The following is an 11,238-nucleotide window of genomic DNA, read 5'->3' on the forward strand; positions in this document are numbered from 1 at the left end:
GAATTGATTTTCAAATTATTTTAGAAAATTTAATACATATTTAATAAATTTATCATGACCAAAGTCTTTGTATAGTCAATGATTTTTGCTTGTTTGTAGATCAATGTTCTTTGTCTGTAGCCAATATCTCTGTTTAGTGACTTCTGTTGACATCGGTTCACATATATTTTGTGTGGTTTTTGTATAATTTTCTTTTTTTTAGGAGACTGTTCATGATATATTTCCTAAATATTTACTAATTTTTCCAAAACAGTTCAAATTTTGCAGATTATTATCAATTCATATGATTGTGACATATCAACTTCTGATATAGGTAATTCTTACCTCTTCTTGTAATGAAAAAAACTATCAACTAATTGTTTAGAATAGTCTACGTCTTTGATACATTCGTTGGAATATTAAAAATGCCAATTTACAAAATAAAAGTATTTGTTTATATAATAGTACCATGTAGCGAATTTCTGAAGAATCCGAGGAAAAGTCTAAATGACCAAAAGGAAAGAAGCTATCAATAATTTTTTTTTTGATCGAGAATTACTTATAATAAAAACCAGAAACAGAATAGTCATACAAGAGGAAGTCAAGCAGCTTCAAGAGAGTACAATGCTGATTTAGCTAGAGAATCAGCAACAACATTTGCTAAACGCGGAATGAAATTAAAGGAGATAGATTCGAAAGAGGAAGACATGATACTGATATCATGCAAAATCCCTTTCAAGACCACACTTTGCGCCTGAGATTTCAAGATCAAAATGAGGGCCTTCGAGTCAGAAAACACGTTGATGCACCTGACGTGAGAAACAATAGCTGCCTTCACTGCAGCTTTAACCGCCAGAGCCTCAGCCACAAGAGCCGAGGGAACAGAGCGACGGTGAGATGAAGATTCCTCTGCACAGCAGGCGTTAGCGTCTTGTAGACACCACCCAAGCTCACAGTTACCGGTAAACGCGTTCCAAACTGCATCAGAGTACACAGACCAAGTATATGAATTAGCTAAAGGGGGAACATGATACACGAGAACCACATTACGTGGTAATGTTACTTTATCTACAACGGGTTGCGCCAAATGCCAAGCTCTAGCATCCTGCATTGCTTTAAGCACCGTATTTTCCTCAGAGAAGTGTTTATCTTCGAAGATCAACTTATTCCTATTTGTCCACAGGGTCCATAGGATCCAGGGATATAAGGGAGTACTCCCTAGGCCAAGAGGAGGAAGGGGAATCATTCTTCAACACTCTTGTAGTAGGGACGTGACAGAAGTTATGATTAAAGGAGATGGTTTATGCACACAGGGGACTAGATCCCACACTCGCTCCGCAAAAGGGCATTGGAGAAGAACATGGAGTTCCGTCTCTCTAGCTCCACATCGCTTACAAACTGGTGACACCGCAATACCTCTACTCTCGAGCAGTGATCCGACTGGGAGCGCCTTTGAGGTTGCCTTCCATAGGAAATGGTTGATTTTGGGTGAAGTCTTCACTTGCCATATACACTTCTTCCAGTTGAAGCTCTGAGTTTCCTGCTCGCCTTTGCACAATTTCGCTAAGGCGTATCCTGACTTTGTTGTATAGGCACCCGTCGCATTGAGTAACCAGACTCGCTCGTCCTCAAGTAGAAAGGAGCTAGGTACCAGCTAACATATCTCCTCCTCATATTGAGGTACTAACCCTCTTATTTTGTTCAGGTCCCAATCTGCAGATACTGGATCAATCAGCTCACTGACCTTCCAATTTTGGGATACCTGTGTCGGAGGACCTATAATAGCTGTGGGCGTGTCTGTCGATAACCATGGTTCACACCACACGTTAACCGAGTTACCTGAACCCAGTGCCCAGCCTACTCCCTGCAGCAGCAAATCGCGACCTATCAAAATGCGTCGCCAGCCATGTGAAGCTCCGTTTGGTGTGTTGGCTTCCAAGAAGGAGGTCGAATGGCAATATTTCCCTAGTAGGGTCAACGCTAGTAGACTGTTGGGATTTTTCAGTATCCTCCACGAGAGTTTGGCCAAGAGCGCACCGTTGAATTGGGCAATCTCTCGAAAACCAAGTCCACCAGCGTTTTTTGGCATCGACAGTTTTTCCCATAAGACCCAACACATCTTTCGGATCTCAGGGGATAGATCCCACCAGAATCTAGTAAGTACCGACTGGAGTTGCTTGACTAAAGATTGAGGCAGCTTAAAACACGACATCGAGTATGTTGGCATGGCTGCCAGAACTGATTTCAACAATACCATTTTCCCCGCGCCGGAGAGCTGCCTCGATGTCCAGCTATGGGCTCTCTGTCGCAATCTATCCACCAGTGCAGCAAAAATATTCCTCTTACGGCGACCAAAATGTTCTGGTAGGCCTAAGTACTTACCTATCCCCCCCTCCTTATGAATATTAAATTGCTCTCTGATCCTTCGTTTAGCCTCGCCGGGTGTTTTAGCTGAAAAGGTTATAGATGATTTATCCAGGTTTATGCGCTAGCCAGAGATCATCTCGTACTGCTTGAGAATTCCGATCAGAGCTGCACAACTCCTAACGTCCGTTCTGCAAAAGAACATTGTATCGTCCGCAAAGAGGAGATGGGTGATGGCTGGACAGTTTCGCGCAACCTTGACACCTATAATGTCACCACGACTTTGTGCTCGCCTGAAAAGCCCCGATAGAACCTCCGTACACAGGATGAAGAGATACGGCGACAATGGGTCTCCTTGTCGAATCCCTCTCGAGGGGATGATACAGCCTTGTGCCGTTCCATTTATCAGGTATGAGTAAGACACTGAGGTGACACAGGCCATAATCCAAGAGATCCAAATTTCATGGAAACCAAACTGCTTGAGCACACTCCTAAGGAAGTTCCATTCGATGCGGTCATACGCCTTGCTCATATCCGTCTTAATGGCCATACTGCATCGAACCGTAGCTCCCGAATGCTGTAGGTAATGGAGGACTTCATGTGTAATAAGAACATTATCCGAGATTGCTCTACCCTTTACGAATGCTGATTGTTGTTCGGAGATTAGCTCGGGTAGTAGAGCTTGTAACCGTCGAGTAAGAAGCTTCGCAATGATCTTATAGTGAGTATTGCATAAAGCAATGGGACGATACTCTGCAACTTTCCGAGCTCCCGTTACTTTTGGAATTAACCGAACATGGGTAGCATTCTGTCGGGTATCCAGGCTGCCCGTAGCAAAGAACTCCTGAATATCTTTAGTGACCTCTTCACCAATAACATCCCAAAAAGATTGGTAAAAACAGGCTGAGAATCTCTCGGGTCTCGGAGCTTTATCCGGGTGGATCGAGAAGAGAGCGTCCTTAATCTCCAAAGCCGAGGGAGGGGCGATTAATGATTGGTTCATCTCTGTGGTAATAGATGGGGAGATAACTTGCTGTACCACTGGAGAGGAATCACTCATTTGAGCCTTAAAGATCTTCTCGTAGAAACTTGTGATGTTCCCGACAATGTCTTCTTCCTTAAAGATAGCCTTCCCATCATCATCTTCCAGCACTGAGATTTTGTTGATTGCTCTCCTGCCCCTAGTAGTTGCATGGAAAAAACCCGTATTACGGTCGCCACTATGTAACCAGAGTATACGGCTCCGTTGACGCCAATAGAGTTCTTCCTCCTTGTAAGCAGCTTCTAGCATAGCGGTGAGTGTTGTTATTTTCTCCTGGTCCGGTTCGCTGTTGGAGAGGGCTTTTTCCAACTCTTCCTGGGTCTTCTTTATGGCCAAGTTGCTATTGGCGTTCTGATCTCGAACCCACTTGATGATGTTGATTCGGATTCTTCCAATTTTTGAGAGTACCGACTCAAGTGGGTCGCTCTTCCAGTGCTCAGATACCAGCTGCCAAATTTCAGGCTTGTCCTTTAGCCTCCTGTCAAATCTGAACAAACTTTTTTTCTTCCTGCGTGTGACATCAAAATGGACCACAATCGGACGGTGATCCGAGCCCTCAAAGCGGAGGTATTCACTTCTTCCTGCTGGAAATTGTTCAAACCAAGCACAGTTTGCCATAGCTCGGTCCAATCGCGATTGGATGAAATGCGAATAGCGAGTTCCTCTCCAAGATAGGTGGTTACCAGAGTGTTTCAGGTCCCATAATCCCATCTGTGCTACAAAGCTTCGAAAAGAGAGAAAAGATCCTTCCCATCTCTTCGGGCCTCCCACTTTCTCGGAGTTATCTAACAAGTCGTTGAAGTCACCTGTGATAAGCCAAGAGTCATCTCTGCCTTCTCCTAACTCCATTAGTTTTCTCCAGAAAGCGGGTCTGTTTGCCGCTTGGGGCGCGCCATAAATAAACGAGACAAAACAAGAAGATCCAAGAGCCTCTATTCGAGTATCAATGATATTAGCAGAAGAGAAAAGAATATCAACCTCAATATCGTCCTTCCAGGAAAGAGATAGTCCTCCCGCTAATCCAATTGGCGGCACTGTGAAATGGTTCGAGAGTTCGGAGTTCCTGAAAAGTCTGAAGAGGTCCTCATCTTGTCGTTTGGTTTCCATCAGGAATAGAACTGCTGGGGAGTTTCGTTTTTTGAACTCCCGGATACGCTGGACTGTCAAGGGGGACCCCACTCCCTGACAGTTCCAACTAATACATGCTAAGGAAGAGAAGATTGGGGGGATTGAAAATCCTTCCCCTTCTTAGTCACAGGTGGGACTATCTTTGGCCGCTTAGGTGTACCACGAGACACTCCCGAAAGTCCTCGTCCTCCAGCCGTAATAGCATCCAAAAGAAGTTTCCTTCGAGGTGGAGTAGGGGGCTTCGTAACTCTTCTCTTTTTGCATTAGTAGCTTTTGGTGGCGTATGAGCTGAGCGCTTCTTCCCTTGAGCTTTTGTCATCTTCTTTTTCCCCTCTGCTTTAGAGAGAGCAGGGAGATAAGAATGATGATGCAGGTCTGAGTTCCCTGACTCCGACTCTGAGACAATAGATCCAAGGCGTAAGGACACATGCACTCTGTCTTCACTGAGCGTACGAATAGGGGATCGTTCACAGAGGCCTAGTCTTCCCGTCTCAAAAATATTGGAACTCGATGGACGAGTAATAGTAGATAGATTGAGTTCTGGAAGGATTCTGTCATTATTCATGTGGGTATCCATATCCTGAGGCTCCTCCAACTCAGTGAAGAGAACTTGTTGGCTCTCATTGCTTATTCTGCGAGTTTGAACCGACAGTCTCTCCTTTGCTGAGGGGCGCTCATGACTTGTGTCTGTTCCCGAACGAGGGTCTGAGAGTCGAGCTGCTAAACGACTGCTTTGTCTTGTCACCATTGCAGAGGTAGGCGATATCTGAGCAGGTTGAACAGCTACAGTCGTTATCAGCTGAGAGGAGTATCTAGCAGGTGCCAGAGCCGAGAGGAAACTCGTCTCAGTAACATCTCTTTGATCAGTGTTGGTAATCCGTAGCGTATTCACCGAGAGTCTCTCCTTTGCTGGTCTGCGGTCCTCGCTAGTAGCTTTGTCAGCTGTTGCTGAGTCCTTCTGAGTAGGCAAGATTGTCCTACGGTTCCTTGAGTCTGAAGATATCGGTGGAGACTTGTTCACATGAGAATCTGTATCTCTTCCTCCCCGTTTTTGAACCTGAGAGGATCCTCTCGAGAAGGTTCTGCTGTTGTTGTCGACATGGCCCGTTGGCCCATTGTCGTGTGAGTTTCTGCTCGGGGATCTTCGAGAAAACGATCTTTCCATACTTGGTTTATATCGTTCATCATAGCGACGACGATTTTCCTCCCATCCTGAGCTTCTTTCAGACATCTGACGCGATGGGTGTCTGGGATCAGAGACATCGATCCTTGAATCTGGTCCCTTGTAGTTAGTTCAGCGAGCTCCGCTATGAGTATTGCCTTCGTTGTTGCGAGTGAATTTTCTTTCAGCTTGCCTTCTCCTTCCCTCCTCAATGCTTTCCAGAGTGTTTTGACGAGAGATATCTAGGCGCCTTTTGTCTCCAGGGTTAGTCCTATCCAGAGGTCGAGCAGGACAGTCTCCATCTTCATGGGACAGGGACTTACAGAAAAAGCAGTGCTTTTCTAAGTGCTCATACTCCAGCACTATCTCTACGATCTTCTTCGATGGCAGTTCGAGGTCCATACACATAATTAATGGTCTCAAACCATTTATTTGTACCCGAAGCCTAGCTTTGTTCACTTCCCGGCTTTCAATAGGTCCAAGTACAGCACCAATGGCGTTGATAGTACCATCTGTCCAGTAGTGAAGTGGTATACCATGGACCTGTACCCAAAAGGATATGCGTGAAGGGAAGCTATCCGACACAACAGGTTCCCATTTCTGCAGGATCAACATCCACCTTTTAAAGTGGAAAGGGGCTTTGGATAGGATGGTTTGCATATCTTTCTCTGTCTCAAAACCGAACTGGAAGAGGTTGGGACCCAAATCTTGTGTCTCAAAACCGAACTGGAAGAGGATAGGAAGCTATCAATGATAAAACGTCGAAACAATACAGAATTTTTGGTACAAGACAAAAGACAAGAAGCTATCAATAATAAAAAATCGAAACAATACAGAATTTTTGGTACAAGATAAAAGACAAGTATAGAACATAAAAGAACTTTTGGTACAAGACAAAAGACAAGTATATAACATAAAGTTTTAAGGAAAAAACTAATTTTGATCCGTCATTCAAAAAAAGCGGATATATTTTTGTTTTATATTTTTTTTAAAAATATATATTTGTGTTTTATTAATTATATTTATGTTTTTAATCATATTTTGTGGAAAATATTTTTTAAATGATTAATAAAATATTTTAGTAATTATATTAAAATAATTGAACATGTTGATGTTTTAATAGAATTGATATTTTTCATATAAGCTATGTGAATGCCGACACAGAAGCCTTGTTCGTTCTGTATATGAACTTCCAGCGCTCAGTCTTTGGAGATTGAAATCAATAAGCACTCAGTCTATGATGTTTTGATCATTTACCGAAATGTAGTAAATACATATAATTATAGAGACATCCATGAACTTGTAATGGATTAAACAATTCATTAATTCAGTTTTAAAATGAAAAGAAATTACCAATTGTTGATAAAAAAAAAAGAAATGACCAATCACATAACGTAGTACAAAAAATTGCAACTACTATAAAAATATAATTTTACTGTTGACAAAAACCATCGTGTACTGTATATATATTGAAAATAATAATTAAATACAAAAATCATTTTATAAAGCATCTTGTATATATATACTCACAAACTCCCATAACATCTTCTTCGGTATACGCCTTCTATTCCCTTGACAACATCAAACTTTAAACCCCTATAAATCAAGAAAGAAGAAAGAGAAGAAGAATCAACAAAAAACCAGAAGCAATCAATGTCTTATTCTTCCCTCAGATTGCCAGTCTTTCTCATTCTCTCATCTCTTCTCCATGCCGCTTTAGGTACGTATACATACATCTACGGTATATATATCTCCAATTGTTAGAACCATGATCAAGTTCAATATGATCTTCTCCATTTGTTTCACTCATGTCAATTCCAATTTTTTTTTTTTTCAAAAATCATTCTTGGTTAGACAAGTTCTCAGTCTTTACATCAAAGAACCATAATTTTACATTTTGACCAACTACATGACCGGTTTAAGATAACCATATGAAATACTATCCTTTTATGTTGACATTTGATTCTTTTTCTTAATCAGTTTATGTTTTTGGCTTTCCTATAATTGTAGGGGAAGAAATCATTTGCGAGAATCTGCCCACTAGTATGTGCGCGTTCTCGATATCGGCTTCCGGAAAAAGATGTTTATTGGAGACAGCTAACGTCGCCGGAGAATACACTTGCCGGACTTCCGTGGTGGAGGTTGAAGGAATTGTAAACCACGTGGAGAGCTATGAGTGTGTAGCCGCTTGTGGTGTTGATCGGAAAACCGTAGGGATCTCATCGGACGCAATGATGGAGGCAGGATTCGCCACTAAGCTTTGCTCTCCGGCTTGTTTAGATTATTGCCCTAACATTCTTGATCTTTTTTTCAATCTCGCCGCCGGTGAAGGTAAGATCTTGAGCTTCTTCTTTTTAGTCTTCATGCATACAGCATAAGTTGACATTTTTTTGGTATTCTGATGAAACATTAGAATTTTTGAGAATAAGGGCCATGCTTTATAAAACTTAATTAATTAATGTATGTCCACATAAATAAATAGGTAGAAACTAGAAACAATTGAAGGTATTTTTTTTTTTTGAACAAAAATTGAAGGTATATATTTACTAACTATAAAGCATATATAACACTAGATCCATTTACCTTTACGTATTGAGGTTTCTTTGCAAAACATATGCTGAGAAATTCATATACCAAAAAAATGAACACAAATTTGTATTTACCAAATCCAAATCAGGAAAAAATCAAAGTTATTGCCGTAAATAAAAAGTTGAAAATATGTATCTATTGTGTTTAATGTGGCTGAAATGAATGAAGTAAGAAACCCTATACTTGTGAGTTGGGTGTGTTTGTGTATTTCGATATATTCCCGGTGTCGACCCATTTTTTAATTAGACGTGCATGCATGACCTCACTTTCATAATTCTGGTGTTTCTTACCGTCAAAGCAAGGAATTTCAGTTAGGAGCTTAATTTATCATTGATCCTATAGTTACGTACTTTTTTTAATAAACGTACTTACGTTAATACTATATAAAATAATAAAATCAATGATGTAAAGTGTAAACTTGACGTAACGTACCATGGAATACATGCAGGTGCATTCTTACCTGATCTGTGTGATGCACAACGGACAAATCCACACCGTTCGATGTTGGAAATGCTCGGTTCAGGCGGGGCTCCTGGGCCTGCTTCTGAGACTGCTCCAGGCCCTGTCTCCGACTCCGACTCCTCAGCCCCTGCTCTAGCTCCGGCTGCTATGTAAAATTAATGTAAATAATTTCACGTGTGTCATATTTATGTTTAATATTTCGATTGTTGATCCATAATGAATCATATCTCTTTATATGATTTGATGCTAGCTCATCAATTGATTCATATGAGAAGAAGATTCAGAGTGAGTTTGATTTGTGGGTCTGTTTCGTAACATTTCCCAATGTACTAAATTTTAGCAAAAAATAAAATAAAATTTCCGATGTAAGAGCATCTCCAACCACACTCCAAATTCATTCCAAACTCTATTTTGCAGTAAAATAATTTCCAACCTGATGTAGCGGAAGTTTTTAGGGATAGAACTAGATCCGTTTATTCTAAGAATACACGAATCTAAGGTTTGTGAATACTCTTCACAGTGCTTAATTAAAAGCTCTTAGGGGTTGTGAATACTCTTCACAGTGGTTTATAAAAACATCTTTAGGGTTTGAGAATACTCTTCTCAATGGTTTATCAAAACCTCTTCTGGAAAACTCCTTTTATTAAATCATCAAAAAACTGAATACAACCATAGAATCTAAAAGATTATATATAAGAAAACCATAAAACCCTAAAACATTAAGATAATTATCAAATAATTTATAAAATAAATAATAAGATATATGGAAATATTCCAAATATTTATCTGCATCATTCTCTCCGGGTTGGAGAAGATTCGTCCTCGAATCTTGATCATAGTCTTCGAATCCAGATTTTTTTCAAGAAAAACTCTTCCTCGAATATTCAATAGCTTGTATCGCACAATTTTTGCACGAATCCGATTGTAACTTGAATATTCAAAAATCCATTTTTGCACAAACTTTGCACATAACAGATAATTAAGATTCTGCCCAAAATCTTCATCAATACAATTTCGCCCTATTTTTGCATGAAAATCGTTCTGCAGAGACTTTACACAGATCTCATCCCGTCCGAGTTTTGCACAAACTTCATCTTTATAGATAGAGTCGACAACACAAATATCATCTTCGATAAATCTCTCCTCGTCTTCATCATCATCCAACTGCACATCTTGAGCTCGTGCTGCTTCTCTTTTCTTTAATGGCTCATCGAACTTATTTAATGCCGTGCAGAAATCTTGTTCTAACTTCTTATTAATCTTGTTGAGATCTTGTTGAAACTTGTTGATATCTTGTTTAAACTTTTCCAAGTTCTCAACTATCTCAACTAGTTGTTATTGTTGTAGATACATCTGCGATCAAGATAATAGAACCGTTTGGCTTTGATACCAACTGATGTAGCGGAAGCTTTTAGGGATAGAACTAGATTAGTTTATTCTAAGAATACACTAATCTAGGGTTTGTGAATACTCTTCACAGTGCTTAATTAAAAGCTCTTAGGAGTTATGAATACTCTTCACAGTGGTTTATAAAAACATCTTTAGGGTTTGAGAATACTCTTCTCAGTGGTTTATCAAAACCTCTTCTGGAAAACTCCTTTTATTAAATCATCAAAAAACTGAATACAACAATAGAATCTAAAAGACTATATATAAGAAAATCATAAAACCCTAAAACTTTAAGATAATTATCAAATAATTTATAAAATAAATAATAAGATATATGGAAATATTCCAAATATTTATCTGCATCACAACCCCACTTCAAAACTCACTCAAAAATGGATTAATATGTATGATTATTCCAAATATGAAGTAAATCAACTCATTACTCCAAATATGAAGTAAACGGTCCTTGTGCCAAGCCAAGGAAGCAGTGGCTTCCGGCCGTTTTATTATAAAAATTATTTCGGCCACATTTTTTCAAAACTTCCCTTTGGTCTAGTAGTAAAACATGAAAGCTATAGAATTACTTACACACCAACATGGGATTCGAATCTCTACCAGTGCGGCCATTTTTTATAATTTGCTTCTGGTCCTGGTTTTCCTAGGACCGGCTCTGAGTAAACCAACTCATTACTTCAAAATGGAGTTGAACTTTTTTATTTATAAAATGGTCCTTCACATTTAAATATTTTTGTTTATTATAAATATAGTAATGTATTTTTACTATAATATTATATATTTTACTATTAATATTTACTAATTATATAAATAACCATCTAATGAAATATTTTACGCAAAAAAATATACAATATAAAACAAAAAATATTTGTAGTGAATAATTATAATAATTCTAATGAATAAATTAAGTTGATGTATTATTATGTTTAAACAATGTAATATAATTTTTAATGTATTAAATATTTCCTTTTTAAACCTTGTTGAGTAATTTTAATTACATAATAAAAATTTAATTGTGGTTAATATTTTATTTAGTAGAAATATTATAAAGTGAAAATGGACTGGTTTGCAAATAGTATAAATGAAAGATGATATTACTAATTTTAAA

At 39.0% G+C, this 11,238-nt stretch overlaps 3 protein-coding genes across 3 annotated transcripts; 1 reads left to right on the top strand and 2 right to left on the bottom strand.

Moving 5' to 3' along the window:
• Positions 1-1,633: 1,633 nt before the first annotated feature.
• LOC108829789 (uncharacterized mitochondrial protein AtMg00310-like) lies at positions 1,634-2,236 on the bottom strand. The gene has a single exon (XM_018603384.1). It carries the CDS (start codon positions 2,234-2,236, stop codon positions 1,634-1,636), a length of 603 nt encoding a protein of 200 aa, XP_018458886.1.
• Positions 2,237-5,807: 3,571 nt separating this feature from the next.
• LOC108829791 (uncharacterized protein At4g02000-like) lies at positions 5,808-6,290 on the bottom strand. Its single transcript, XM_018603385.1, has one exon. It carries the CDS (start codon positions 6,288-6,290, stop codon positions 5,808-5,810), a length of 483 nt encoding a protein of 160 aa, XP_018458887.1.
• Positions 6,291-7,257: 967 nt separating this feature from the next.
• LOC130506531 (uncharacterized) lies at positions 7,258-9,089 on the top strand. The gene is made up of 3 exons (XM_057001215.1): positions 7,258-7,395; positions 7,686-8,006; positions 8,713-9,089. The coding sequence occupies exons 1-3, from the start codon at positions 7,329-7,331 to the stop codon at positions 8,877-8,879; spliced, it is 555 nt and encodes a 184-aa protein (XP_056857195.1). The 5' UTR covers positions 7,258-7,328; the 3' UTR covers positions 8,880-9,089.
• Positions 9,090-11,238: the final 2,149 nt, after the last annotated feature.

This window comes from Raphanus sativus, unplaced genomic scaffold (genome assembly GCF_000801105.2).
Source record: "Raphanus sativus cultivar WK10039 unplaced genomic scaffold, ASM80110v3 Scaffold3366, whole genome shotgun sequence".
NCBI lineage: Eukaryota > Viridiplantae > Streptophyta > Magnoliopsida > Brassicales > Brassicaceae > Raphanus > Raphanus sativus.

What these genes read in the sequence shown, in the direction of transcription:
- LOC130506531 (XM_057001215.1), top strand. Translation starts at nt 7,329, where the DNA reads ATGTCTTATTCTTCCCTCAGATTGCCAGTCTTTCTCATTCTCTCATCT. An exon ending in TCTTCTCCATGCCGCTTTAG is followed by an intron (nt 7,396 to 7,685) that starts GTACGTATACAT and finishes CTATAATTGTAG; the next exon opens with GGGAAGAAATCATTTGCGAG. An exon ending in CAATCTCGCCGCCGGTGAAG is followed by an intron (nt 8,007 to 8,712) that starts GTAAGATCTTGA and finishes GAATACATGCAG; the next exon opens with GTGCATTCTTACCTGATCTG.
- LOC108829791 (XM_018603385.1), bottom strand. Translation starts at nt 6,290, where the DNA reads ATGTTGATCCTGCAGAAATGGGAACCTGTTGTGTCGGATAGCTTCCCT.
- LOC108829789 (XM_018603384.1), bottom strand. Translation starts at nt 2,236, where the DNA reads ATGGTATTGTTGAAATCAGTTCTGGCAGCCATGCCAACATACTCGATG.